General features: G+C 35.6%; 1 protein-coding gene across 9 annotated transcripts in view; it reads left to right on the top strand.

Moving 5' to 3' along the window:
* AFG1L (AFG1 like ATPase) overlaps positions 1 to 25,748 on the top strand; it is a 195,095-nt gene that overhangs the window by 133,360 nt on the left and 35,987 nt on the right. For 5 of the 9 annotated variants that reach the window (XM_073789484.1, XM_033867601.2, XM_019929534.3 and 2 more), the window contains 2 exons: positions 17,687 to 17,757; positions 18,014 to 18,114. In XM_073789484.1, the coding sequence (XP_073645585.1) occupies positions 17,687 to 17,757; positions 18,014 to 18,114 (172 nt within the window). Of the gene's footprint in view, positions 1 to 1,548; positions 1,641 to 17,686; positions 17,762 to 18,013; positions 18,115 to 25,748 lie in introns of all 9 variants that reach the window. The other 4 variants (XR_012324774.1, XM_073789485.1, XM_019929531.3 and 1 more) reach the window with 1 other exon arrangement.

Below are 25,748 nucleotides of genomic sequence, written 5' to 3' on the forward strand. Positions count from 1 at the left end.
TTATTTAATCCCTCAATTAAATTGTCTCAAGACCATTTCAATTCCATGTATATGGGGACTATGGATCATACTGAAATGATGAAAAATATATGTTACAACTTTTCAGACAGAGACCAAATAGTCACATTTTCTTACCTGGCTAACATAGTACATGTATTCATCCATCTTTTTTTTTTTTTTTTTTTTTTTTTTTGCTGTACGCGGGCCTCTCACTGTTGTGGCCTCTCCCGTTGTGGAGCACAGGCTCCGGACGCGCAGGCTCAGCAGCCATGGCTCACGGGCCCAGCTGCTCCGCGGCATGTGGGATCTTCCCGGACCGGGGCACGAACCCGTGTCCCCTGCATCGGCAGGCGGACTCTCAACCACTGCGCCACCAGGGAAGCCCTTCATCCATCTTTTGAACAGTTTTAAGGAATTTCTTTTACTAATGGAAACTTCATGTCTCAAGTACTCTTAATTTTCCACTTGGGAAACATCTATTCCAAATAGGAAATTACTTCTAAGAATGTATCTTTGAACACCATTTAAAAAAAAAAAGTTTGCTGGCTAAAAACACACAGCTTCAAGGTACAGCTCTGTTTTAGAAGAAAGGTCTGTGAAAACAAAGACTGGAACTCATGCATGTTACAACTTACTTCCCCACAATTAAAAATTTCTTGTTTTTTGCTTGTGATATTCCCTACACATACTACCCTGCCCCCAACTGGAACAACCATTGATGAAAATTTAAAACATTTCTTAGCTTGTTTGTCATATCTTCTCATCCCTAAAACTTTGACAGAGATCTGTCTTCTGCCTGGAACGTTGCCACCTTCTGGTTCAGCAGAGTCTCTAGGGCATCTTGGGACCTTCTCCTCATCCCCCATCATTACCATTCCAGGTGTTTCTGCCCCAGACATTGGAATCTGCAGTTTCAGTCTTAGTTTTTCTCACCAGAGTACCAGCCCAGTCATTTCCTATTTCAGTTCCCACTGAAGAACCTCTGAAACACCTGCCAATAGAAGCAACTTGAAAATTGTTAAGTCTGGCTCCCTTCCTTTTATTTTTAAAATTTTTATTTATGTATGTATGTGTGTGTATGTATGGCTGTGCTGGGTCTTCGTTGCTGCCCATGGGCTTTCTCTAGTTGTGGCGAGCGGGGGCTACTCTTCGTTGCAGTGTGTGGGCTTCTCATTGCGGTGGCTTCTCTCGTTGTGGAGCACGGGCTCTAGGCGCGCAGGCTTCAGTAGTTGTGGCACGCGGGCTTAGTTGCTCCATGGCATGTGGGATCTTCCTGGACCAGGGCTCAAACCCATGTTCCCTGCATAGGCAGGCGGATTCTTAACCACTCTGCCACCAAGGAAGTCCCCCCTTCCTTTTAGACTGTGATTTGTTTCAGTTCCATGGACTAGGCTGCCCAGGGTCCCTGCATAGGTTAGGCTGTGTGCATAACCCCATTGAAACAGTCGATCTCTGGTCACCTACACCAAAGTTTTTATGGACTGATGCCAAACATGGGCCTGCTATACTTTCCCTTCAGTTCCCTGAATTCTCTCATGTGTCTTTTAGAGTCTTCTCCATTCATATCAGTCCTACTTCTGACACTAGTGCATGGTGTCACAGTGGAGCCATGATGGTATTGAAGAGAAGATACCATACAGGTAAACAATGTGAAATTTATTTGGCAGCAAAAGACACAGAAACGTATCCATATGGAGACAGTTGAGTAAAACAGAAGACAGCATAGCATATTCTCATTGGAAGTTTAAGTTTTGCTGGCCTGTGAAGCTGACATATAGCACCTGATCAGGACGAGGATCCCAACAGGTCATGTTTATCATTCTTGGGTGAGTGGTTTAGAGAGACTCTGGCTATGTGCCTGCCTGCTTACTGGGTACAATTACCAGGTACAAACCCCAGGACATGCCTGAATGTTCACTGTCAATCAGTGTGAACGAAAGGTCAGTTTCCCATTCTTCAACAAGACCAGACTAGGCCTTCCCGAAGTCTGTTCCTCAGAGGGTGGGGAACAGGATTTCTGCCTCTGGTAATTAGAGAAACTAGTTTCGTGAGGTTCAGACTGTTGATCTGGTTAATTCTTAAGTCTGGGGAAGGGAAGAAGACTGTTGGGGACATTTTTGACATTTACAGATTAAATCTTATTCTTAGCATCATGACATGGAACATACAGGTTTATCTACTTAGTCATAAGCATAGTCAAAAACTAAAATATTTACAGATAAAATAATACAGTGTATGGGATGTGCTTTAAAATAAGCCAGGGTGGGAGAATTAAGGGGAGGTATAGTTGAAGCAAGATTGGCCATCTATTGAGTGGGTGATTGTTACATCAGGTTTATTATACTGTTGTCTTTACATGTATATATGTGTGAAATTTTCCACAATAAAAAGTTTTTTTTTAAAAAGATACAAATCTCTATTTTTTTTCCGGATTATGCTAGCTAGAGTTTTATTAGTTCTATTCATCTTCTCAAAGAAACAGCTTTGTTTTATTCTCTCTGTTGCTTTATGTTTTATATTTTATTGATTTCTTTTCATTTTGTCGATAGTTTCCTTTGCTGTGGAAAAGCTTTTAAATCTAAATAGATCCCATTTGTTTAGTTTTATTTCCTTTGCTTTAGAGGACAGATCCAAAAAAATATTGACAAGATTTATGTCAAAGTGTGTTTGGCCAGTTTTCTTCTAGGAGTTTTATGGTTTCTAGTCTTACATTTAGGTCTTTAATCCATTTTGAGTTTATTTTTATGTATGACATAAGAAAATGTTCTAATTTCATTCTTTTACATACTTTGCCTATTTTTAAATTGGGTCATTTGTCTTTTTATTGTTGAATTTTAAGTGTTCTTTATGTATTCTAGATACAAGTTCCATGTCAGATACATGATTTGCAAAAATATTCTCACATTCTTTTTTTTTTTTTATTTTGTTGATGGTGTCCTTTGAAGCACAAAACTTTTAAATTTTAATGAGGTCCAATTTATTTTTTCTTTTGTTGCTTATGCTTTTGGTGTCACATTTGAGAAACTATTGCCTAATCCAGGTCACAATGATTTATGCCTATGTTTTCTTCCAAGAGTTTTATAGTTTTAGCTCTTATATTTAGGTATTTGGTTAATTTCAAGTTATTTTTATATGTGGTGTGAGGTAGTGGTCTATCTTCTTTCTTTTGCATGTGGATATCTAGCTGCCTCAGCACTATTTGTTGAAAAGACTATTCTTGCCTTACTGAATTGTATTGACCCCCTTTTTGAAAATCAACTGACTGTAAATGTAAAGGGTTATTTCTGGTCTCTCAATTATTATATTCCATTGATCTATTTGTCTAACTTTATGTCAGTACCACACTGTCTTGATTGCCATAACTTTGTTCTAAGTTTTGAAATTAGGAAGTGTGAGTCCTCCAACTTTGTTTTGTTTTGTTGTGTGTTCAAGATTGTTTTGGCTATTCTGGGTCCTTTGAATTTCCGTATGAATTTTAGGATCAGCTTGTCAAGTTCTACAAAGAAGCCATCTGGAGTTTTGATGGGGATTGTGTTGAATTTGTAAATCACATTGGGGATTACAATATGAAGTCTTCAGATCCATGAACATGTAATGTTTTATTCGTTTTCTAGGGCTGCCATACAAAGTACTGCTAACTGATATCTTAGAAAGCAGAAATTTATTCTCTCATTCTGGAGGCTAGAAGTCTGAAATCAAAGTGTTGGCAGTTTGGTTCTTTCTGGGCAGTATGGACAATCTGCTCCCTGCTTCTGGTGGAGTTCTTTGGCTTGTAGGTGCATTGCTCTAGTCTCTGCCTTTAGCTTCATATGCTATTTTCCTTGTGTGTGTGTGTGCGTGTGTGTGTGTGTGTGTGTGTGTGTGTGTGTGTTTCCAAATTTCCTCTTCATATAAGGACACCAGTTATCATGTTAGGGACAACTCTAATCCAGTATGACCTCATCTAAGCTGAATTACATTTGCAAAGACCCTATTTCAAAATAAGGTCCCATTCACAGGTATTGGGAGCTAGTACTTTAACATCTTTTTGGAGGACACAATTCAACTCATAACAGCTGTTTTTCCATTTATTTTGGTCTTCTTTAATTCCTTTCAACAATGTTATATAGTTTTCAGTGTATAAAATTTGCAATTCTTTTGTTAAATTTATTCATAAACATTTTATTCTGTTTTAAACTAGTGTAAATTGAATTGTTTTCCTAATTTCCTTTTTGGTTTGTTCATTGCTACTGTATAGCAATGTAATTGATTTTTTTAAAAACATCTTTATTGGAGTATAATTGCTTTACAATGGTGATTGTAATCGATTTTTGTGTATTGATCTCGTAACCTGAAACCTTGCTAAACTTGTTTATTAGTTCTAATAGTTTCTAGTAGATTTCTTAGGATTTTCTAAATATAAGATCATATCATCTGGGAATAGAGATAGTTTACTTCTCCCTTTTCAATCTGAAAGCCTTTTATTTATTTTTCTTGCCTAAATTTCCTGTCTAGAACCTTCAGTGAAATGTTGAATAGAAGTGGTATATTCTATCATAGAGAGTGGACATCCTTGACTTATTCCTGAGCTTGGGGGAAAGACTTCAGTCGTTCACCATTAATTATGATGTTAGCTCTGGGTTTTCCTTAGATGCCCTTTATTAGATTAAGGACATTCCCTTCTATTCCTAGTTTTTGAGTGTTTTTATCATGAAAGGGTGTTGGATTTTGTCAAATGCATTTTCTGTTTCTATTGAGATGCTCATGTGGTTTTTGTCCATTATCCTATTGATTGATATGGTGTATTTTATTTATTGATTTTTGGATTTTAAATCAGTCTTGCATTTCTGGGATAAATCTCTCTTGGTTGTGGTGTATAATACTTTTTATATATTGCTGGACTCAGTTTGCTAGCATTTTGTTGAGGATTTTTGTGTTTATACTCATGAGAGATATTTGTCAGTAGTTTTCTTTTTGGTGGTGTCTTTGTCTGATTTTGCTATCAAGGTAATACTGGCCTCATAGAATGAGTTTTGAAGAGATCCCTCCTCTTCTGTTCAGATTTTATCTTTTTTCTTGAGTTGGCTTCAGTGGTTTGCGTCCTTCTAGGAATTTGCCCATTTTATCCAAGTTATCTAATTTGTTGGTACACAGTTGTTAATAGTATTCCCTTATAATTATTTTTATTTCTATAAGGTTGGTAGTAATGTCCTCTCTTTCATCCCTGATTTTAGTAATTTTAGTTTTCTCTTTTTTTCTTAGTCCATTTAGCTAAATGTTTGTCCATTTTATTCAGTTTTTCAAAGAACTAACTTTTGGTTTTATTGATTTGCTGTATTATTTTTCTATTCTTTATTTCATGAATTTCCACTCTAATCCTTATTATTTCCTTCCTTCCACTTGTTTTAGGTTAATTTTATCTTTGTCCATGGTCTTATGATAGAAGTTAGGTTGTTGGTTTGAGACTTTTCTTCTCTTTTAATGTAGGCATTTATAACTATAAATTTCCCTATAAGCACTACTTTTGCTGCATCTCATGAGTTTTGGTATGTTATGTCTTCATTTTCATTGTCTCAAAGTATTTTCTAATTTTCCTTTAGATTTCTTTTTTTGACCTGTTGGTTATTTAGGAGTGTGCTGTTTAATTTCCACATATTTGTGAATTTCCCAAATAACTGTCTGTCACCAATTTCTAATTTCACTCTACTGTGATTAGAGAACATTCTTTGTATAATTTCAGTTCTTTTTAATTTATTTAATCCTGTTTTATGGCCTAGGATATGATCTTTCTTTGAGAATGTTCCATGTGCATTTGAGAAAATGTATATTCTGTGGTTATTGAGTGGAGTGTTTATATAGATGTCTGTTAGTCTAATTTGTGTATAGTGTAGTTCAAGTCTTATTATTTCCTGTTGATCTTCTCCCTAGTTGTTCTATCCATTATTGAAAGTTGGATATTGGAGTCTCCAACTATTACTGTTGCATTGTCTGTTTCTCCCTTAAGTTATGTCAGTTTTTGCTTCATGAATTTTGAGGGCTCTGTTTCTAGGCACATATATGTTTGTAATTGTTATATCATCCTGATGGATTGATACTTTTATCATTATAAAATATTCCTTTTAGTCTCTAATCACATTTTTGTTGTTGTTTTAAAGTCTGTTTTGTCTGATATTAGTAGTGGTTGCTTTTCTCATGATGTATCTTTTTTTCATCCTTTTACTTTCAACCTATTTGTATCTTTGAACCTAAAGCTATCTCCTGTAGATAGCATATAGTTGGAACTAGCTTTTTTTATCCAGTCTACCAATCTCTGCCTTTTGATTAAATTGTTTAATTCATTCACAAATTATGTTATTATTAATATAATTGGATTTACATCTGCTGTTTTATTTTTCATTTTCTTTATGTTTCATGACTTTCTTGTTTCTCTGTTCTTCCTTTACTGATTTCTTTTACATTAAGTGAATATTTTTAGTGTAATATTTTCATCCTTTTAATGATTGTTTTCCCTTATATTTTTTGTCATTTTTTAGTGAAGAACTTTTATCTCTATGAGAAGTATAAAGTTTCATTCAAACTGAAATGTTGTCTCAAATTCAAAATGAAGCAATGCATGTTGCTGTATGTTTTGATAATTAAAATATCAGTAATGGTAATGAAACTTTACCCTAAGACCACCAGTAGGGAAAAGGTCTCTATGGTGGGAAAATATAGTTGATTCTCAAAAGTAGATACACAATAGTATCTTTGTCATAAGAACTCCTGTTGATATTTTATCAATGAGTAAGGCTCTGTGACATTGCAGTCTTACAACTGTATATTAGTAAAATACAACAGTAAGAGTTTTCTGCTTTATGTACTATAGCGCATAGTCAGGTAGGCCATTTATTATGTCTCTTAAAAATCACAAAATTATCCTATTTGACATAATTTAGATGTACATTTAAATACTAATCTTATATTAACACAAGGACTGCTGAATTAAAAATTAATTTCAAGGATTTGAAACTATTTGAAACACCACCTAAAAAGTGGGAAAGCGCGAAAGAAGTCCATCTTGTATATATTTTGGTATCAGTTTCCATCAGTCAGCTCAGCACACCTTTTATCTTCTATTCCTTTATTGAACTGTAATTTGACAATAGCATGTTACAGTGTTTGTTTTCCAGCAGGCCAGACAGAACCAGAATAGAGCTGGCTCACCATTTCCAGCTAAACACATTGACAAAGTATTCAATTATATGACTGTACTCATCTAGTAAAGTATAAATAAGCTATATATACAACATGTACATGAGTAGATAATATATATACTTATACATAGAAAGTTGCTAAATTTCCTTAGAATTCTTGTCTTGTTATTTCATCTTCAAATATATCACATTTATAACTAAAAATCTTCAACATAAGTAAAGCTGATCCGGCAGAAGTCCTATATCTTTAGTTAGTTTTGCTGTGTACCTTTTTTATACCTATTAAAACTCCCTGGCCTCTCTTTCTGAGGTGGATGTGACTATCTTCTTCACCTAAAGAGGAGTTACAGATTCTTACTCTCCAGCTTCTTCTTCATTTTTATTGTTGTTGTTTAAAATATTTAATCATTGTAGCCTTTCTGAAATTTTATGAAAAATAATTATTTTTAGATCTACCAAGTTGCAATTTTACATGTTACACCACTGATTTATTTGGGGGGAATGCAATATATAGATTTAGTAGAAATTTTATGTAGAGTTTGGGGCTGAGAAAGGGGGAGGTGATTAAGGTCTGGAATTTGAGAGCTAAAGGTGCTAGATCCCGCTTGCTGCATTATGCATAGGTCAAGATTAATGGAACCAGTTAAGTTACTCTCCAGGTGATTGAGAAGGGTGGGAAATTTAGAGACTGAAATGGATCTCTGAACAGTCAATTAAGCCTTTGAGTGATTGAGAAGAAGATAAATACTAGGACAAAATCCATCCTAACAACTGGTTCTGTTATGTAAAACAAACCTACAGTATTTGAAATGCAACCAAGTCCGTTTTATATTAAGGCGAGTATAAACCAACTTAATCTTAGACCTGCCTCCAGCCCCAGATTATGTTTGGTATGAGCACAAAGAGCTGTACAGCATGAATGCACAAGGAATCAGTAGAGTGAGAAGGCTCACTGCCAGGGAAGTTTGGCACAAGAACTCTAAGAGGAAGGGGAAATTTCTCCCTCGTTGAATCAACTTTGGCTCTCTGGAATAGAGAACATGGAGAGAGAGGGACCAAGGAAAGCCAACCCTATTCTACTTGTTGATACCTTAACAAGCTGTTGATTTATAAAAGGGGATAAAGGGGTAAAGTGTGGGTAGCATTCTGTTCCTCTGAGTCAATCCTAATGAAGTAGGAGGTTCTTGAAGAAATTAATTTCCATTTAAATTCATGTGTGACCCTCTTCTAGAAACCTCCACTTGTTTTGGAATTTTTGTAGAGAATTTCAAATGATTCAGCAACAATAAGGTCTTTTTTGACATATTCTATTTCTTGAGTGTAAGTCTTATGTTGAATGCCTTATTTCAGCTATAGAAATTTTCTCAAAATTGAAATGACTGATTACTTTCCTCTCCGTTTACTAATTTATTATGGAATAATAAATCATGATTCTTATACTTCCGAAGCAGTCAGGCTTTTAATCCAGGGTACTGTACTCCAGGATTCCTATGCCAAATTTCCTGGCAACGAAACAGTGGTCGATTCCAGGGCTTTTCTGACTTAAAGACAGAGTAGTTCTACTCAACAGAAAATGGAAACTTGCCCCTCCAGTGCAGTTTCTGAGCTTAACAAAAGGTGACAGAAGCAATGAAATGGGTGGATTTTACCCAGAGCATTTAGAACAAAGGAAAAAGAGTCTGTGCTCTGCTTGGGCCCCTCACACTCTGCCCCCCAACAAAAAGCATTTGAAAAGAGTGATTCTGCTTCTTCTTCAGAATGACTTTTAATTCTCTTACCATGGTCACCTTTTGATTATCTGTGAGCAGATTATTTTCTTTTTTTTTTTTAATTTTTATTGGAGTATAGTTGCTTTACAATGTTGTGTTAGTTTCTACTGTACCGCAAGGTGAATCAGCTATACGTATACATATATCCCCTCTTTTTTGGATTTCCTTCTCACTTAGGTCACCACAGAGCATTGAGTAGAGTTCCCTGTGCTATGCAGTATGTTCTCTTTAGTTATCTATTTTATACATAGTATCAATAGTGTTTATATGTCAATCCCAGTCTCCCAATTCATCATCCGGTATTCATGGATACCGGTCCCCTTGGTATCCATACGTTTGTTCTCTACATCTCTGTCTCTTTTTCTGCTTTGTAAATAAGATCATCTATACCAGTTTTTTCAGATTCCACATATATGCGTTAATATATGATATTTGTTTTTTATTTTGCATCTTATCTGCTCTACATAGCATCCAACTGGTGGGGCAGTTACCCAGAATTAAAGTCCCTTAAATTCTTTATCCCTACTCACTTGTAGGAGCTTATGTTTCTGTCTCCCCTCATGAGAGAAAAGGGGATACATCTAAGCATCTAAGCTTAATTCCTGTATTTTTTCCTGATCATTTTGATGCTACTCAAGGCACTCTTCCTTAAGATATGGCTCTGTGGTTAAAATTGAACTACACAAAGCTAAGCAGAACATGTTCTTCCATCCATGTGACATGATATTCTTGTAGCCCCAGAAGAAAACTCTGAATTTATCTCCCCTTTTACATTAAAAAATCATGTTTAATTTAGTGCCCTCTTTAGGCTGTAGCTTTTCCATGCAACTGCCTTTGACTACCAGGCTTTATCCCCCCCTCAGTTTTATTGGTTAGGCTGAAATATTTTTCAAGTATGTTTATAATTTTCAGTTATGTTTATAATTATAATGTGATAATTATAATCACTGTATTTTTGTATAATCTATATCCTTTTGTGGTTTTTGTACATTCGTTTTCTGAATATACCTGTTGCCAACCTTGGGTTGTATGTTCCAAACTTGATTTTTTTTTTTTGAAACTAGCTGACCCTCATCCCTTTTTAGAGTTTCACAGACATGGTTGTATTTCTGGGTATAGATTTTTAGTGTAAGGTAATGCTGCTGTCTTTTTAAATAGTTTCACTGGAAAACTGACAAGAGAGCCCTGGAGTTGCAGACTCACTGCTGTCACTCTAGTTTTTCTCCATTATAAGTGAATCACCACCACCACCACCAGCCCCATTTTGAAGTTAAAGGCATTTTCTCTGGCTGAAATTTTTACAATAAAGTTGCATTCTTGAAATTTCCTACTTAAAGAAGTCCAGAGATCTTAAGTGTTTTTAAGAACAGATTTACAAATTTTCATGTATATCATAGTGACATTTTACCAAGAAAATGCTTCTGGATTAACTTGCATTGATTGTATTTTTATTCCATTTCCAAAAATGATTTGCAGCAACTTAGATTAAAATTATTTATCATGCCTTCACCATAATCACTAAAATGGAAGAGATGGAAAATACAAAGTATTGGCAAGGATGTGGAACAAGTAGAATTTCTTGTACACTGCAAGTGAGAGAGTAAATTGCTACAACTCTTTTGGAAAACTGCTTGGCAGTATCTACTAAGCTGAATGTAGATATACCCTATGAAAGCAATTCTACTCCTAGTTATATACCCAGCAAACATGTATACATGAGTTTACCAAAAGGCATGTACTAGAATGTTCACAGTAGAACTATTCACAGTGGCCCCAAACTATAAACTACACAAATGTTCATCGTTAGGGACTGAATTGTGTTCCCCCAAAATTCATAGGTGAAGCCCCAACCCCCAGTGGGACTGTATTTGGGGATAGGGCCTTTAAGGAGGTAATTAATTAAATGGGGTCATATGGGTGGAACCCTAATCTCATAGGACTGGTGTCCTTATAAGAAGAGGAAGAGACACCAGAGGAAAGACCATGTGAGGACACAGCAATAAGATGGCTACCTGCAAGCCAAGGAGATAAATCTCAAAAGAAATCAAACCTGCTGACACCTTGATCTTAAGACTTCCAGCCTCCAGAACTGTGATAAAATAAATTTTTGTTGTTTAAGCCACCAGTTTGTGATATTCATTTGTGGCAGCCCTAGCAGACTAATACACTCATCAACAGTAGAATGATAATAAACTGTGGTATTTTCATGCAATAGGATATTACTGTACAGAAACAAAAATAAACAAACTACTTCTACATACATGGATGAATCTCACATAATATTGAGTAAACAAAGCCAGACACTTGCTAATAAAGGAAATGAGTTTATATGAAGCAATATGTACCCTAATATCCAATTTGAAAATGATTTAGGACACACTGTCATTGATTTGATCAATGTCAGTGCAAAATGAAAGACACTTTCCTATGTCTGGAATATTGTTAACCAGCAAAGGTCAGGACTATCAGATTCGGTAATTAATACTTCGTGTTTTAAAAACCTTTAAGAAATAATAAAAACGTTAAAAATGGTGACTTTCACATATTAAACTTCTGATGTATTTAAATTTTAAAATAATTTTATTTAGCATTTATTTTGTGTTAATGTTTCCTTCTAATGTTTTCTACTATCATAAGTCTTTATCAGGTAGAGATCATTCTAACATGTTACTGAAATACATAATCTTGTCATAGTATATTGACTTACACTAGTGATAAGCCATGAATTTATTATTATTATGGAGTTTTTTGGACAGAAAACTGCTGAAACTTTTAGTATAATCCTATAATAGAAAAATGGTTCACTGTTTATTATTATGGGCACATTATTTGAGAACACATAAAGTATTATGATAAATACAGAACTACTTAGGATTTCAGGAATTTTCCAGATTAATATCTTTTGGGAATTTGGAAACACTTTTTCTGGAATTCCCCGATTTTTCAGCTGTGTGATTACCTGCAACTCTCCTCTGGTTCTTCATGCCATAAGGACTGTAGGTTTTCTGTTAGAATTTTAGTTGCCCTGAGCAGTACTGATTTTATTGTCTTTAGTCTGAAAAAGCTGTAAAAATGAGTAACACTTCTCCCAAGTGTCAGCTTCTTCTAGAATCTGCCTGCTTCTGTTCACTTTCCAGTGCCTTCAGGTTACCTGTTTCTGTACTTTGTGCAGAGTTTACAGCTGCCCGTCAGCAGGAGAGTCAGCTAGGGCAGAGCTTAGTTTGCCCTACTAGGAGCATAACTCTTCTCCCTGTTCTGATAGAGCACAATTTCTACTATCTTCTTGAGAAGACTGCATGGGAAATATATTTTTTGAGGGCTCATTTGTCCAAAAATGTCCTTATTTTACTTGATTAATAGTTTGACTGGGCATGGATAGTTTGACAATAATGTTCCCTTCAAAACTTTTAGGCACTATGCCATTATCTTCACGTTTCCATTATTGCTGTTGCAAAGTTCGATGTGAAAGTTTCTTGATCTTTTGTATTTGACCTGTTTTTCCCTTCTGAAGTTGTTAGGATATTCTTTCTTTATTTCTAGTTTCCTGAAACTTCATAATAATGTGCCTTAGAATGGAGCTTTTCCCCCATTCTTTGTGCTGGGACTCTTTCAATTTAGAAAATCATGTCCTTCAGTTCTAAGAAATTTAATTTTCTTTCTTTCTTTGATAATTCCTCCCCCCCGCCAATAGTCTTTAGAACACCTCCTGGTTAGATATTGAACCTTCTGGATTTATCTTCTAATTCTTTTATTCTCTTTTATTTTCCATCTTTTTGTCTTTCTGCTCTATTTTCTGAAAGATTACTTCAACCTTTTTCCCCAAATTTTTTATTTAGCAGTCATATTCAGAGTTCTTTCTTATGCCCAAATTGTCCTTTTTGTTTATAGCATTTATGCAGTGCAATATGCCTATATAATAATAGGCATATTAGAGTGTATTTTTCCCCTTTTGGTCTCTGTATTTTTTTCTTTCCTTCCTCCAAGATCCTTTTCTCTACTTCTTTATTGTGATTTTTATCTTTTATCCTAGAGGATTTCCTTAAATGCCTAGAAATATTTGTTGTCCATTCACAAGAATGAAGCACTGAAAAGCCGATTAGAAGTTCTGTGTGCATAGATAGGGTTTTATTGATTGGTGGGCTTCACTAGATAAGGTGGCAGGTCAGGTTTTCCAATGAAGAACCCCCAAATGTCAGTATCTGCAGGTCTTTTTTTTTTTTTTTTTGGCTATTGAGTTTCCTCCAATTTTTCTGTCTACTTCTTGGGATGGAAGCTTCCTGGACTGGTAGGGTTCTGGATGCTGAAGAGGTAAGGACTGTTGGTTTCACTGTTTACTTTGCAGAATTGTAGTACGGTGTCTCTCACCCTTTCTCAATGTTAAAAGTGTCCCAGACAGTAAACTTACCAGTTTCAGCTGGAGTGGAGGAATTATAGGAGTCTGGCTGTCCAGGTGAAAGGAGAGAATCTAAGGAACTGCCTTTGTCTTATTTTCAAACAATGCCTGTGTTTCCAGCCTGACCCCTCACCTGCATTTTTGAGTATATCTAGTAGTGCCAAACCTTTGGGGAGTTTGTGGTGAGGACTGGATTGCTTTATCTTGGCTCAGTACCCCACCTCCCACCTTCTGATTTCTCAATCTACTAAGGTCCTGTTCATCCAACTAAGGAAAGCAATGCTAGTCTTTTCTTCTTCCAGGCTTCCCTAATCTTTCCAAGTACTTCTCTAAGAATCACTTTCCCTCATCACTTGTTTTTTGGGGAGGGTAAATCACCCTCTTCTTTCCTAAGGGGAAGGGAGGGAAAAGGTTCTTATCACAAATACTAGACACAAAAGCCAGTGATTCCTGATCCTCTTTCCCCTCCTTAGAAAGACACTGTGGTGTGGGGAATAGGGGGGATTGTGGAGGAGGGTGGCATTTGGAATAGGGCTGGTTCTTCTCATTATTTAACCACAGGGGCAGGAGTCTGGATCCAGTTATTGGTGGCTTATTGGTGGTTCTCTTTAGAAATCTGAGTGTACTCAGCACTTCTGTCCATCAACTTTGAGCCTTAATTACAGTTCCAGGACAAGAGGGAAACATTGCACAATGCAAAAAGTACATAATGATCCATTGTATGGGTGTATCCAAATGTACTTCAAATTCCCCATTATTGGACATTTAGGTTCTTTTTCACTTTTTTGATGTTAGCAGTGTCACAGTGAACACCCTTGGAGTCGTTAAACATTATTATTTCCATAAGTGAGATTCCTATGGGTGGAATAGCTGGGTGATATGATATGCATGTTTTTAATACTTTTATTACATACTATCTGGTTACCTTGAACTCTTGTAACCAGTTTTACATTCCTCCCCGTGGTACATAAGAGGGTTCTTTTTCCCCTTATCTATGCTTGCTCCAGCTATTTTATCTTTTGCCTTATCTCTGCCAGTTTAGATAAAAGTATGGCCTCTCATGATTTTACATTGCATTTTTATCACTAGTAAGAATGAAACACTTTACACATGCTTTTTGCCTACTGAGCTGTTTTTTTTAACGCAATTTGCCTGTTCAGGTCCTTTCACAGTTTTTCTATTGGGGTATTCAATTTTTTATATGTTGGCGTTTTTAATACATTGAAAATATTAGTCGTATGCCATAAATGTTGCCACTATGCTTCCCAATTTGATGTGTACATTTTATTTGTAATATTTTCTGTTATACAGAAAATTTAAATTTTTATGTATTCAGATCTTAGATAAAATGACTTAATTCTGAGTTTCAGTTTTCTCTTCAGTAAAAACTTGATAATACATACTACATGGTTAGGTAAATTAAAAACTTGATAATACATACTACATGGTAAGATAATACATACTACATGGTTAGGTAAATTAACTGCTACATAATAGTTGCTCAACAAATGATAGCTTTTTTTTATTCCATGTGACACATTGAAAAAGTTCAGAATCATCCAAATTTTTTACTAGAATTAAAAAACATAGTCAAAGAAGTTTAAACCAGATATGAACCTGAATATTAAGTGAAACTCTGTATCTTTTAGGCCAGTATAGACAGGTAACTTTTAATTTCTCTTTTTTACTAGTCTAATTTTTGTTCTTAAAAAAATTAATGAGTTCTGATTGATGGATCCTCTTAAGTAGGGAAGTCTGAAGTCTGAGTGGAGTGTGAGAAGACTAGTGTTTTCTTCTAAGTTACTATTAAGGGATTATGAATATATTCATTTCTGGTAATGATTTCTTTCATAGCATCATTATTTATTTTATATCAATATAGATACATCTGATAAAACCAAAATAACACACTAGCCCCTCCTGCTTTTAAGACAATATGCAAATAAGGTTTCTGTCCCCCAGCAGGTCAGTAGAGCTTCTTACTCCCTGAGGTCAAGTGCAATTTGTCTTAGATAGATAACAGTCTGTTCAGTTGCGAGCTACATAAAATGCTTTTATGAATGTTTATTTTTAGGCCACTTTACACCAATAATTTTTTTTTATTTTACATGTTGTAACTTCTGAGTAACTTCTTTTTAAATTAATTAATTAATTTATTTTTGGTTGCATTGGGTCTTGTTGGGTCTTTGTTGCTGCTTGTGGGTTTTCCCTAGTTGTGGCGAGCCGGGGCTACTCTTCTTTGCAGTGTGCGGACTTCTCATTGCGGTGGCTCCTCTTGTTGCGGAGCACAGGCTCTAGGCGTGCAGGCTCAGTAGTTGTGGCTCGCAGGCTCAGTAGTTGTGGCACACAGGGTTAGTTGCTCTGCGGCATGTGGGATCTTCCCGGACCAGGGCTCGAACCCGTGTCCCCTGCATTGGAAGGCGGATTCTTAACCACTGCTCCACCAGGGAAGTCCCTGAGTAACTTTTTATGATAATATAATAGAATTCTTATAAGGTACTATTATAATAAAAATAATTTTATCATTTCACATATAATTTCACTGTAAATGAAATCACATATAGCAATTTCATAGATGTGGCCTAACTAAAGTCTAGTGAGCCATATTTTAATATTATAGTATATTTGAGCACAGAATAACAAAGAAATCACCACTGAGGAAGTTTATAAGCAATTGTTTGTTAACCAAATATGCTTTGAGAAACGTGACTGTCTTCTATTTTAGTTATTTTTCAGAATTCAGTTCTCCCCCTCTATTAGGTAACATGCCTAACCTAAGGACAGGTTAACTTTCTGAAAGCCAGCAGATGTCCTGGGTGGCTGACATTGCTTTCTTCTTTATATATCCCTTAAAAAGTAGCTCCCTTCTCCATCAGTTGTATGCGTGTTCATCTCCATTGCAAGGTGGAGATGATTCCAAATGAATTCCTATGAATGATGTTGGCAAAGCCATCTAAACATACATGTGCTTGGTGTGGGCATTGACATTTACATTGGCTTGTATGATTTCTTTGTACTTTAAAATTGTTTAGTCTCTATAATCACTTTCTGTAGTGTAATTTTATTACATTAATACAGCTCTATTCAAATATCATACAAGCCTTTATATAAGTCAAATAGCATTCCCCTGCAAAGCCAACCATTGCAAATGATATTTTTAAGATCCTTGAGGTGGAGTGGTTATTACTTGAAATGTGATAGTTCCAAACCCTTCATAATGACTGTGTGCTTTTACTGTAGAACATTTGAAGAATTAGGTGCTTATGTGTTAAATGCTTGCCACCTGATAATTATCTCAAGGGAGAAATTATTTTGGTTTAGTTTAAGCTTAATCTAAAGAAAAATAATTTATCATATTAGTTTTCAGTAAGACTTTATTAAGACCGATGTCCAGAATAGAGGTTAATTTCTTCCACTCCTAGATAAGAGTGATTTGTGTGTCAAAATTAAGCATATTGGCAGGTCATCCTGTATAAGTTTATATATAGAGTTGAAGTAAACTTATATTTTAACTTGAAGTTGTTTTTTTAACGATGTTTATTTCTTCTGTCAGTTATTTTTATTTTATTGACTGTTAATTTATCAGTCCTTTCTTTTAAAAAAAAAAAAGTGAGAGGAAAAAAAGCCATAGTATTATCACATTTGTGTATGTGGGTTCCCTAAACCATATGGTGATTTCTAATTAGAATACAAAGGATTCTTTGTCGAGACTAACTTCATAGTAGCTGCAATGGTGGGCATCACAGAAGGAGAGAGTTTTCTTGAGTTTCCGACAAGGACACTTTTGAGAGAAACTGTGTGGTCTATAATCGTCCTTATACTCAAAGTCTGATAAAGTTATTGATGTGCAGATCAAGTTGGTATTTTGAAGCTGGTAATTTAATTCTGCATGTTTGATCCTCTCAGTCAGTGGCTTGGCTTGATTTTTTTAAAAGGCAGATTCAGTATTTAATTTCACATGTACCCTCGCAGTAGAGATTTCAAAGGATACTTTGCTGGATGCTTGACTGCCTTGTCTATTTGCTCTTGTTTTGCATGCAAGAGAGAGCCAGAAGCCTTTCTTCTCATTGTGTACACATAGTATTAATGGATTTACTCTGCCTGTATCGTCTCATTACTGAAAACAGCCAGAAGCACAGAAGTCTTTCAGTGTATGCAAATAAGGCAGAATCATCTACCTGAGAGTTAATATTCTCTGCTTTTAAGTGTATTCTAAATCTGATGTTTGTATTTAGAGCATAACATCCTGTTCTTTTTTTTTTATGGGCAAAAAGCTAAGCAGGCTCAGGCAGCTGTTTGATGTTGGCTTCAAGTGTTATTAATTTCATATTCTATTATTCTTTTCACTGTAGCACAAGTGAAGCTGATGTGGAGGCTGTCATGGATAAGTTGTTTGATGAGCTGGCTCAGAAACAAAATGATTGTACGTAAGTTAATTTCTCTTGAAAGAGAATACATTTAGAACACAATGCCCAATCTCCACTGACCAATTAATAAGTTCCATTGCTGTATATGGGTTGATGCCACACTCAAGTGGCAGTCATTGTATCAGCATTTTGTCTAATTTATGTGTTGAATCATGTGCTATTATTCATCAAGCTATGCATTTCCTATCTGTAAGAGATGAATTTTATAGTAATTATCCAGACAAGATTGAGTCTTTGTTCATGTTCCCATAGTAACTAGACCAAGGATTCTAAAAGTGCAAGGCAGAGAGCTGCGGCTGAATAAAGCCTGTGGAACCATTGCCGACTGCACATTTGAAGAGCTGTGTGAGAGAGTGAGTATCCAGACATGTTCAGACTCATTGGCCTTTTCACATGTTAAAATACTTCATATTTTCCTCTCTTCCTGTTTCAGATTTTAAAATACAATTCACAGAGTCAGAACCGATTTAAAAGTCTCATTAAGAGAAATACTCATGTGTATATACCCATGTGCTTTTTATAGATACTGGCATGAAATTTACTCTTAGAAGGGCTCGAAAACAAAATTAGAAACAGAGAGAACTGTCAGCTATTGCTGGAAGCAAAACTAAAATCAGCTTTAGGGATATTTTGTAAAAGTCAAACATAAGAAAATTTTTTTTAAAAATGAGGTGAGGTTAGTACCAGGGGAAAGGAAGATGAAGTAATAATACCATGATCCAAGGAGGTATGACATAAAAGAATTTCCATTCCTTGTTCTTATGGCTCATCTGTTATTGTCATAATATCTGACCTATTTGGGCCAAGGTCAAAGAAAGTAAATTTTTATAACTGTGACATCTATGTTATATAACAATATATCCAACAGAGAAAAAAAATATACATATATATTCATATAAATGAGAAAGATGTTGATTACAGATTAATTATAGATATGAATTCTGTCTTTTTTTTTTTTTTTTTTTTTTGCGGTACGCGGGCCTTTTACTATTGTGGCCTCTCCCGTCGTGGAGCACAGGCTCCAGACGCGCAGGCTCAGTGGCCATGGCTCACGGGCCCAGCCGTTCCGCGGCATGTGGGATCTTCTGGGACCAGGGCACGAACCCGCATCCCCTGCATTGGCAGGCAGACTCCCAACCACTGCGCCACCAGGGAAGCCCTGATTTCTGTCTTTTAAAAGCTCTGGGAATTCTCAGTACTCAATGGGTATTCAATTGACTGTAAAACTTGAGAAAAACAAAGCCAGTTACATATATCTTTAAGCATAATACCTGAATTACGTATAAATTATCATTTCAACTAGTCTCTCTGATTTATCTTGAATTTTATGTAGCTAAAAAAGAATTGTTTTTCAGGGGGAAGAGAAAGTATTTTTTATACCTGCTAGCCATTTTATGACCACTTTTCTTAAAAACTAGTGACTTCATTACTTCTAAATTTGTAATTTTCAAACCAGAGAGAGAATCCAATCTACAAATGCTATCACAGAAATAAAGCACTTCAAGACCAATAAGGACTAGGATGAATTAGAATCCTCTGACAAGGTGATAATGTCAGTCTGTGGTTGTAAAGGTTATTCTGTGTGATACGGACGCTTCACACTTCTATTGCATCTATCTCATCAAGGTCCTAATAACCTAGTATCTTCAGACATAATTTTATTAAGGCTTCCATTTAAGTTTTACTTACTTTGCCACTTGAGAAAAATCTTATATATCTGAGAAGCTACCCCCACTTCCATAGAAGGGGACCTAGTGAGGAAAGGGGAAGGACAGACCTGTTGTGTCTTGAGGTGGTAAGGCAAAGGTGGTCTCTTGGAGCAGCTACTGAGTATTTATCTCTATTTTTTATGTGCTCATGATTTCAGGAGACTTAGTACCAGGAAAAAGCCACTAATCAGAGACCAATATCTTCATAGTCTACTGTATCGGGGTAGTGAGGAAGAAGATTGATTGGGACTTTATCTTGAAAAATTAAGATAATACTTATAAAAATAGATGTTTTTATCTTATTTGACAAAAATATGGACTATAATAACAACTAAGAACTAAATTCCTAAAATAAATAGTGAACAAATTACTATTTATTTTTGGCATAACTTCCTTGACAAAATTTTAGGATGATAAACTAGTATATCCTACACTTCATGATTGGTTGTTCGAGTACATGGAAAATCATGTTTATAAAAACATTTAAGGATATCATCTGTTTTTTCAAAGTCCTGTTTTAATTCATGAATATTTCAGTTACTTTCTTTTAAAGTTTTTTTTTTTCTTTTAAAGTTTTTATGTTGTCATTATCCTTGTTGAGTTTTTTTCTTCTTCAGTTAGCCAGATCTTCATTTCTCAGTGGCTTTGCATGGATAGGTTTGCTTTATATCCATATTGTAATTGTAGGATGTTTACTACGTCAGACTGGATGACTGACATTAAACATTGATATGATAGGTTGGATTAAGTACTAGTATTAAGCTGTGATGGAAGTTTGAGGAAGGGTTACATTTTAAAAATTGAGGTGTAATTGACCTATAACATTATATTAGTTTCAGGTGTACAACATAATGATTCAGTATTTGTATACATTGCAAAATGATCACCACAATAAATCTAGTTAACATCAGTCACCTTATATAATTGCAAAAAATTTTTTTCTTGTGATGAGAACTTTTAAGATCTATCTTCTAAGCAATTTTCAAGTCTGTAATACAATATTATTAATTATAGCTACCATGCTATACATTATACCCCCATGACTTATTTATTTTATAACTAAAAGTTTGTACCTTTTGACCCCTTTCACCCATTTCTCCCACCCCCCAACCCCCACCTCTGGCAACTACCAATCTGCTCTCCGTATGTATGAGCTTGTTTTTTTGTTTTCATTTTTTTAGATTCCACATATAAGTGAGACCATACAGTATTTGTCTTTCTCTCTCTAACTTATTTCATTTAGCATAATGCCCTCAAGGTCCATTCATGTTGTTGCAAGTGGCAAGATTTCTTTTTTTTTTTTTTATGGCTGAATAATATTACAGTATATAGATATACCACACTTGCTTTCATCCATTGATGGATACTTAAGTTGTTTCCATGTCTTGGCTATTGTAAATAATGCTGCAGTGAACATGTGGTGCATATATCTCTTCAAGTTAGTGTTTTTGTTTTCTTTAGATAAATACTCAGAAGTGGAATTGCTAGATCATATCTATATTTAATATTTTGAGGAACCTGCATACTATTCTCCATAGTGTCTGTACCAATTTACAGTCATACCAACAGCGCACAAGTGTTCCCTTTTCTCCACATCCTTACCAACGCTTGTTATTTCTTGTCTTTTTGATAATAGCCATTCTAAATGGTGTGAGGTGATATCTCACTGTGGATTTGGATTGCATTTCCCTGAGGATTAGTGATGTTAAACATCTCTTCATGTATCTGTTGGGCGTCTGTGTTTTCTTTGGAACAATATCTATTCAGATCATCCGCCCATTTTTATTTTTAATTAATTAATTTTTGGCTGCATCGTTGCTGCACACAGGCTTTCTCTAGTTGCAGCGAGGGGGCTACTCTTCGTTGCGGTGCACGGGCTTCTCATTGCAGCGGCTTCTCTTTTCTGTGGAGCACGGGCTCTAGGCGTGTGGGCTTCAGTAGTTGTGGCTCACAGGCTCTAGAGCACAGGCTCAGTAGTTGTGGCACACGGACTTAGTTGCTCTGCGGCGTGTGGGATCTTCCCACACCAGGGCTCGAACCCTTGTCCCCTGCATTGGCAGGCAGATTCTTAACCACTGCGCCACCAGGGAAGTCCCATCTGCTCATTTCTAATTGGATTTTTTTTTTTTTTGCTATTAAATTGGATGAGTTCTTCATATGTTTTGGATGTTAACCCCTTATCAGATATATGATTTGCAGATATTTTCTTCCATTCAATAGGTTGCCTTTTCATTTTGTTGATGGTTTCCTTTGCTGGGCAGAAGCTTTTTAGTCTGATGTATTCCTGCTTTATTTTTGCTTTTTTGCTTTTGTTTTTGGTGTCAGATTCAAAGAGTCATCACCAAGGCCTAGGTCAAGGAGCTTACTGCCTGTGTTTTCTTCTAAGAGTTTTATGGTTTCAGGTCTTATGTTCAATTTTTTAATCCATTTTGAGTTAATTTTTGTGTATGGTGTAAGATAGTGATCGAGTTTCATTCTTTTGCATATGACTGTCCAGTTTTCACACCACCATTTATTGAAGAGACTGTCCTTTCCCTATTGTATATTCTTGGCTCCTTTGTCATAAATTAATTGACCATATATATGGATTCATTTCTGGGTTCTCTATTCTGTTGTATTGATCTTTGCATCTGTTTTTATGCCAATACCATGCTGTTTTGGTTACTATAGCTTTCTAATATAGTTTGAAATCAGGGAGCATGATGCTTCCAGGCCTGTTCTTTCTCAGTATTCCTTTGGCGATTCAGGATATTCTGTGGTTCCATATAAATTTTAGGATTGTTTGTTTTATTTTTGTGAAAAATAACACTGGAATTTTGATAGGGATTGCATTGAATCTATAATTGCTTTGGGTAGTATGGACATTTTAACAATATTCTTCTAATCCATGAGCATGGACTATCCTTTCATTTATTTGTATGTTTAATTTCTTTCATTAATCTCTTGTAGTTTTCAGTATATAGGTGTTTCACTTCCTTAGTTAAATTTATTCTCAGGCATTTTATTCTTTTTGATGTAATTGTAAATGGGATTGTTTTCTTAATTTCTCTTTCTGATAGTTGGTTGTTAGTGTATAGAAACACAACAAATTTTGTATATGATTTTGTATTCTGTGACTTTACTGAATTCTTTTTATTAGTTCTAATAGTTTTTTTGGTGGAGTCTTTAGGGTATTCTACATATAATATGTCATCTGCAAACAGTGACAGTCTTACTTCTTCCCTTCAATTTGGATGCATTTTATTTCTTCTTCTTGCCTAATTGCTCTGGCTAGGGCTTCCAATACTATGTTGAATGAAAGTGCTGAGAGTGGGCATCTTTGTGTTGTTCTTGATCTGAAAGGAAAAGCTTTTAGCTTTTTACTGTAGAGTCTGATGTTAGCTGTGGGCTTGTTACATATGGCCTTTATTATGTTGAGGTACATTACCTCTGTATCTACTTTGTTTAAAGTTTTTATTATAAATGATGTTGAATTTTGTCAAATGCTTTTTCTGCATCTATTGAGATGATTAAATGATTTTTATCCTTCATTTCGTTAATGTGGTGTGTCAGATTGATTTGCATATGTTGAACCATCCTTGTATCACTGGAATAAATCCCATTTTAATATTGCGTGTGATTCTTTTAATGTATTGTTGAACTTGGTTTGCTAGTATTTTGTTGGGGATTTTTGCATCTATGTTCAGCAGGGATATTGGCCTGTAATTTTCTTTTCTTGTGGTATCCTTGTCTGGTTTTGGTATCAGGGTAATGCTGGACTCATAAAATGTATTTGGAAGTGTTACTGCTTCTGTTTTTTAGAAGAGTTTGGGAAGTATTGGTGTTAATTCTTCTTTGAATGTTTGGTAGAATTCACCAGTGAAGCTGTCTGGTCCTGGACTTTTGTTTGTTGGGAGGTTTTTGATTATTTGTTCAATTTCACTGCTAAATTTTCTATTTTTTCACAATTCAGTCTTGGTATGTTGTATGCTTCTAGGAATTTATCTATTTCCTCCAGGTTGTCAAATTTGTGGGTATATAATTGTTCATGAGTCTCTTTTTTTTAAATTTAATTTTAATTGAAATATAGTTGATTAACGATGTTGTGCCAATCTCTGCTGTACAGCAGAGTGACTCAGTTATGCACATACAGACATTTTTTTTTTAATATTCTTTTCCACTGTGGTTTATCACAGGATATTGAATATAGTTCCCTGTGCTATACAGTAGGACCTTGTTGTTTATCCATCCTATATATAATAGTTTACATCTGCTATTCCCACACTCCCAGTCCTTCCAGCCCCCACCCCCTCCCCCTTGGCAACCACAAGTCTATTCTTTATGTCTGTGAGTCTGTTTCTATTTTGTAGATACGTTCATTTGTGCCATATTTTAGATTCCACATATAAGTGATAGCATATGGTATTTGTGTTTCTGACTTCACTTAGTATGATAATCTCTAGTTGCATCCATGTTTCTGCAAGTGGCATTATTTTGTTCCTTTTTCTGGCTGAGTAATATTCCATTGTATATATGTACCACATCATCTTTATCCATTCATCTGTCGATGGACATTTAGGTTGTTTCTATGTTTTGGCTATTGTGAATAGTGCTACTATGAACACATAATAGTCTCTTTTATCCTTTGTATTCCTGTGGTATCAATTGTAACATCTCCTCTTTAATTTCTGATGTTAGTTATTTGAGTCCTCTCTCTTTTTCTCTTGGGAATCTAGCTAAAGGTCTGTCAATTTTATGTTTTCAAAGAACTGACTCTTAGTTTTATTGATCTTTCCTATTGTCTTTGTAGTCTCTATTTTATTATTTCCACTCTGATCTTTGTTATTTCTGGAAGGGCTACATTTCTAAGTGGTCAGTTTATTTGTAACTATTTTCTTGTTATGATGATTTTGCATTTCTTTGCAACCTTATAACTATGGCAATTCAGATATAGAACACTTTGCATGAAGAGGACTCTTAAAATCATTGTACTTTCAGATGTAGCCTAAAACTCTTCATTAGTTATAATGATATTATGAGCCAGGCTAAATAGCTGCCACAAGCCATTCAGTAAAGAAGAAGGTACATCCAGCTGAAGGTAAAGAAGCAGGCATCTAGTGTGTCTGGGACAGTCCCAGCATTGGACTGCCCTTCTAGATTTCTGGGAGGCTCTTGAAGTCTGAGACTCACCCAACCACCCATCCTGACATTATCATGAAAAACACCTTCGGCAAGGAGTGGATGGGTTGATAGCCTATAACCATTATTTTTGAACCATGGCCCTTTCCAAGAAAAAATGATATATTTATAGACATATATATTAGGTAGAAACTTATCTATTAGTATCTTAATAGGTTAAAGGAGGTTTAAACTCTAAACCCTTGACGTATGCCATAAGTAAAGCTAAAAAGGCCTGGGCTATTACCCTCTTCTCACACCTGTACCCCTCCCAGCACCAAGCACAGTTCCTCAGATCTGGAATCCAGCAGGTTAACATCTAATCTTTTGTTATCTATGGGATTCTTATTCTCTGCAAATCAACAATTCAACACTGTCATGCTCAGAGAAGCAGTCTCAATTAGGAGACCCTATAGCACCTGCATAGTAATAATAGCAATATTACCATGTATCAGGCATCGTTCTAAGTACTTTATATGTATTAATTCATTTTATACTTACAATAGGTAGGTACTATTATTGTCCCCATTTATAGGTGGAGAAATTGAGGCACCAAGATGTTAAGTTACTTTCCCAAGATCGCATAGCGAGTAAGTGGCAGAGCCAGGACTTGAACTCCTTGGTAGTCTAGGAGTCAGATTCTGTGCTCTTAATCACTACAGTATATCTGAAAATGTTCTGGAAAAGTTCTACATCAAACCTTTAATATAATTCTGGTTCTACCATGAAGTACAATCAGATACTTTGTGAATTCCCACATCTGAGCTAAGCTTTGAGCCCTTTATAAAGCGTGAAGCTGGCTGGGGAACAAGATATCCTCCAGTCTGAGAGACCCACCTCTCTGCTAGAACCTTAGTGCAGAACTGTCCAATTCATATGCCTTGGCATGCCCACTGGGAATGGGCCCAGCTACTAACCCCTCCATCCTCCTGAAGGCAATATAGGGCCTGTGCCTCCAGGACAGGGACCTCAAGCCTTAGGCAGCCTCATTCCTTTACTCCTTAGTGAAAATATTATCATTTTTTTCTCCTGGCCATGATATTAAAAAGGTTGGGAAGCCCTGCTTTAGAGAACTATGGGAGGGTAAAAGAGAATATGTTTGGGTGGTCTTTGTTCCCTGT

This window comes from Tursiops truncatus, chromosome 12, assembly GCF_011762595.2.
Source record: "Tursiops truncatus isolate mTurTru1 chromosome 12, mTurTru1.mat.Y, whole genome shotgun sequence".
In the NCBI taxonomy this organism is placed as follows: Eukaryota; Metazoa; Chordata; class Mammalia; order Artiodactyla; family Delphinidae; genus Tursiops; species Tursiops truncatus.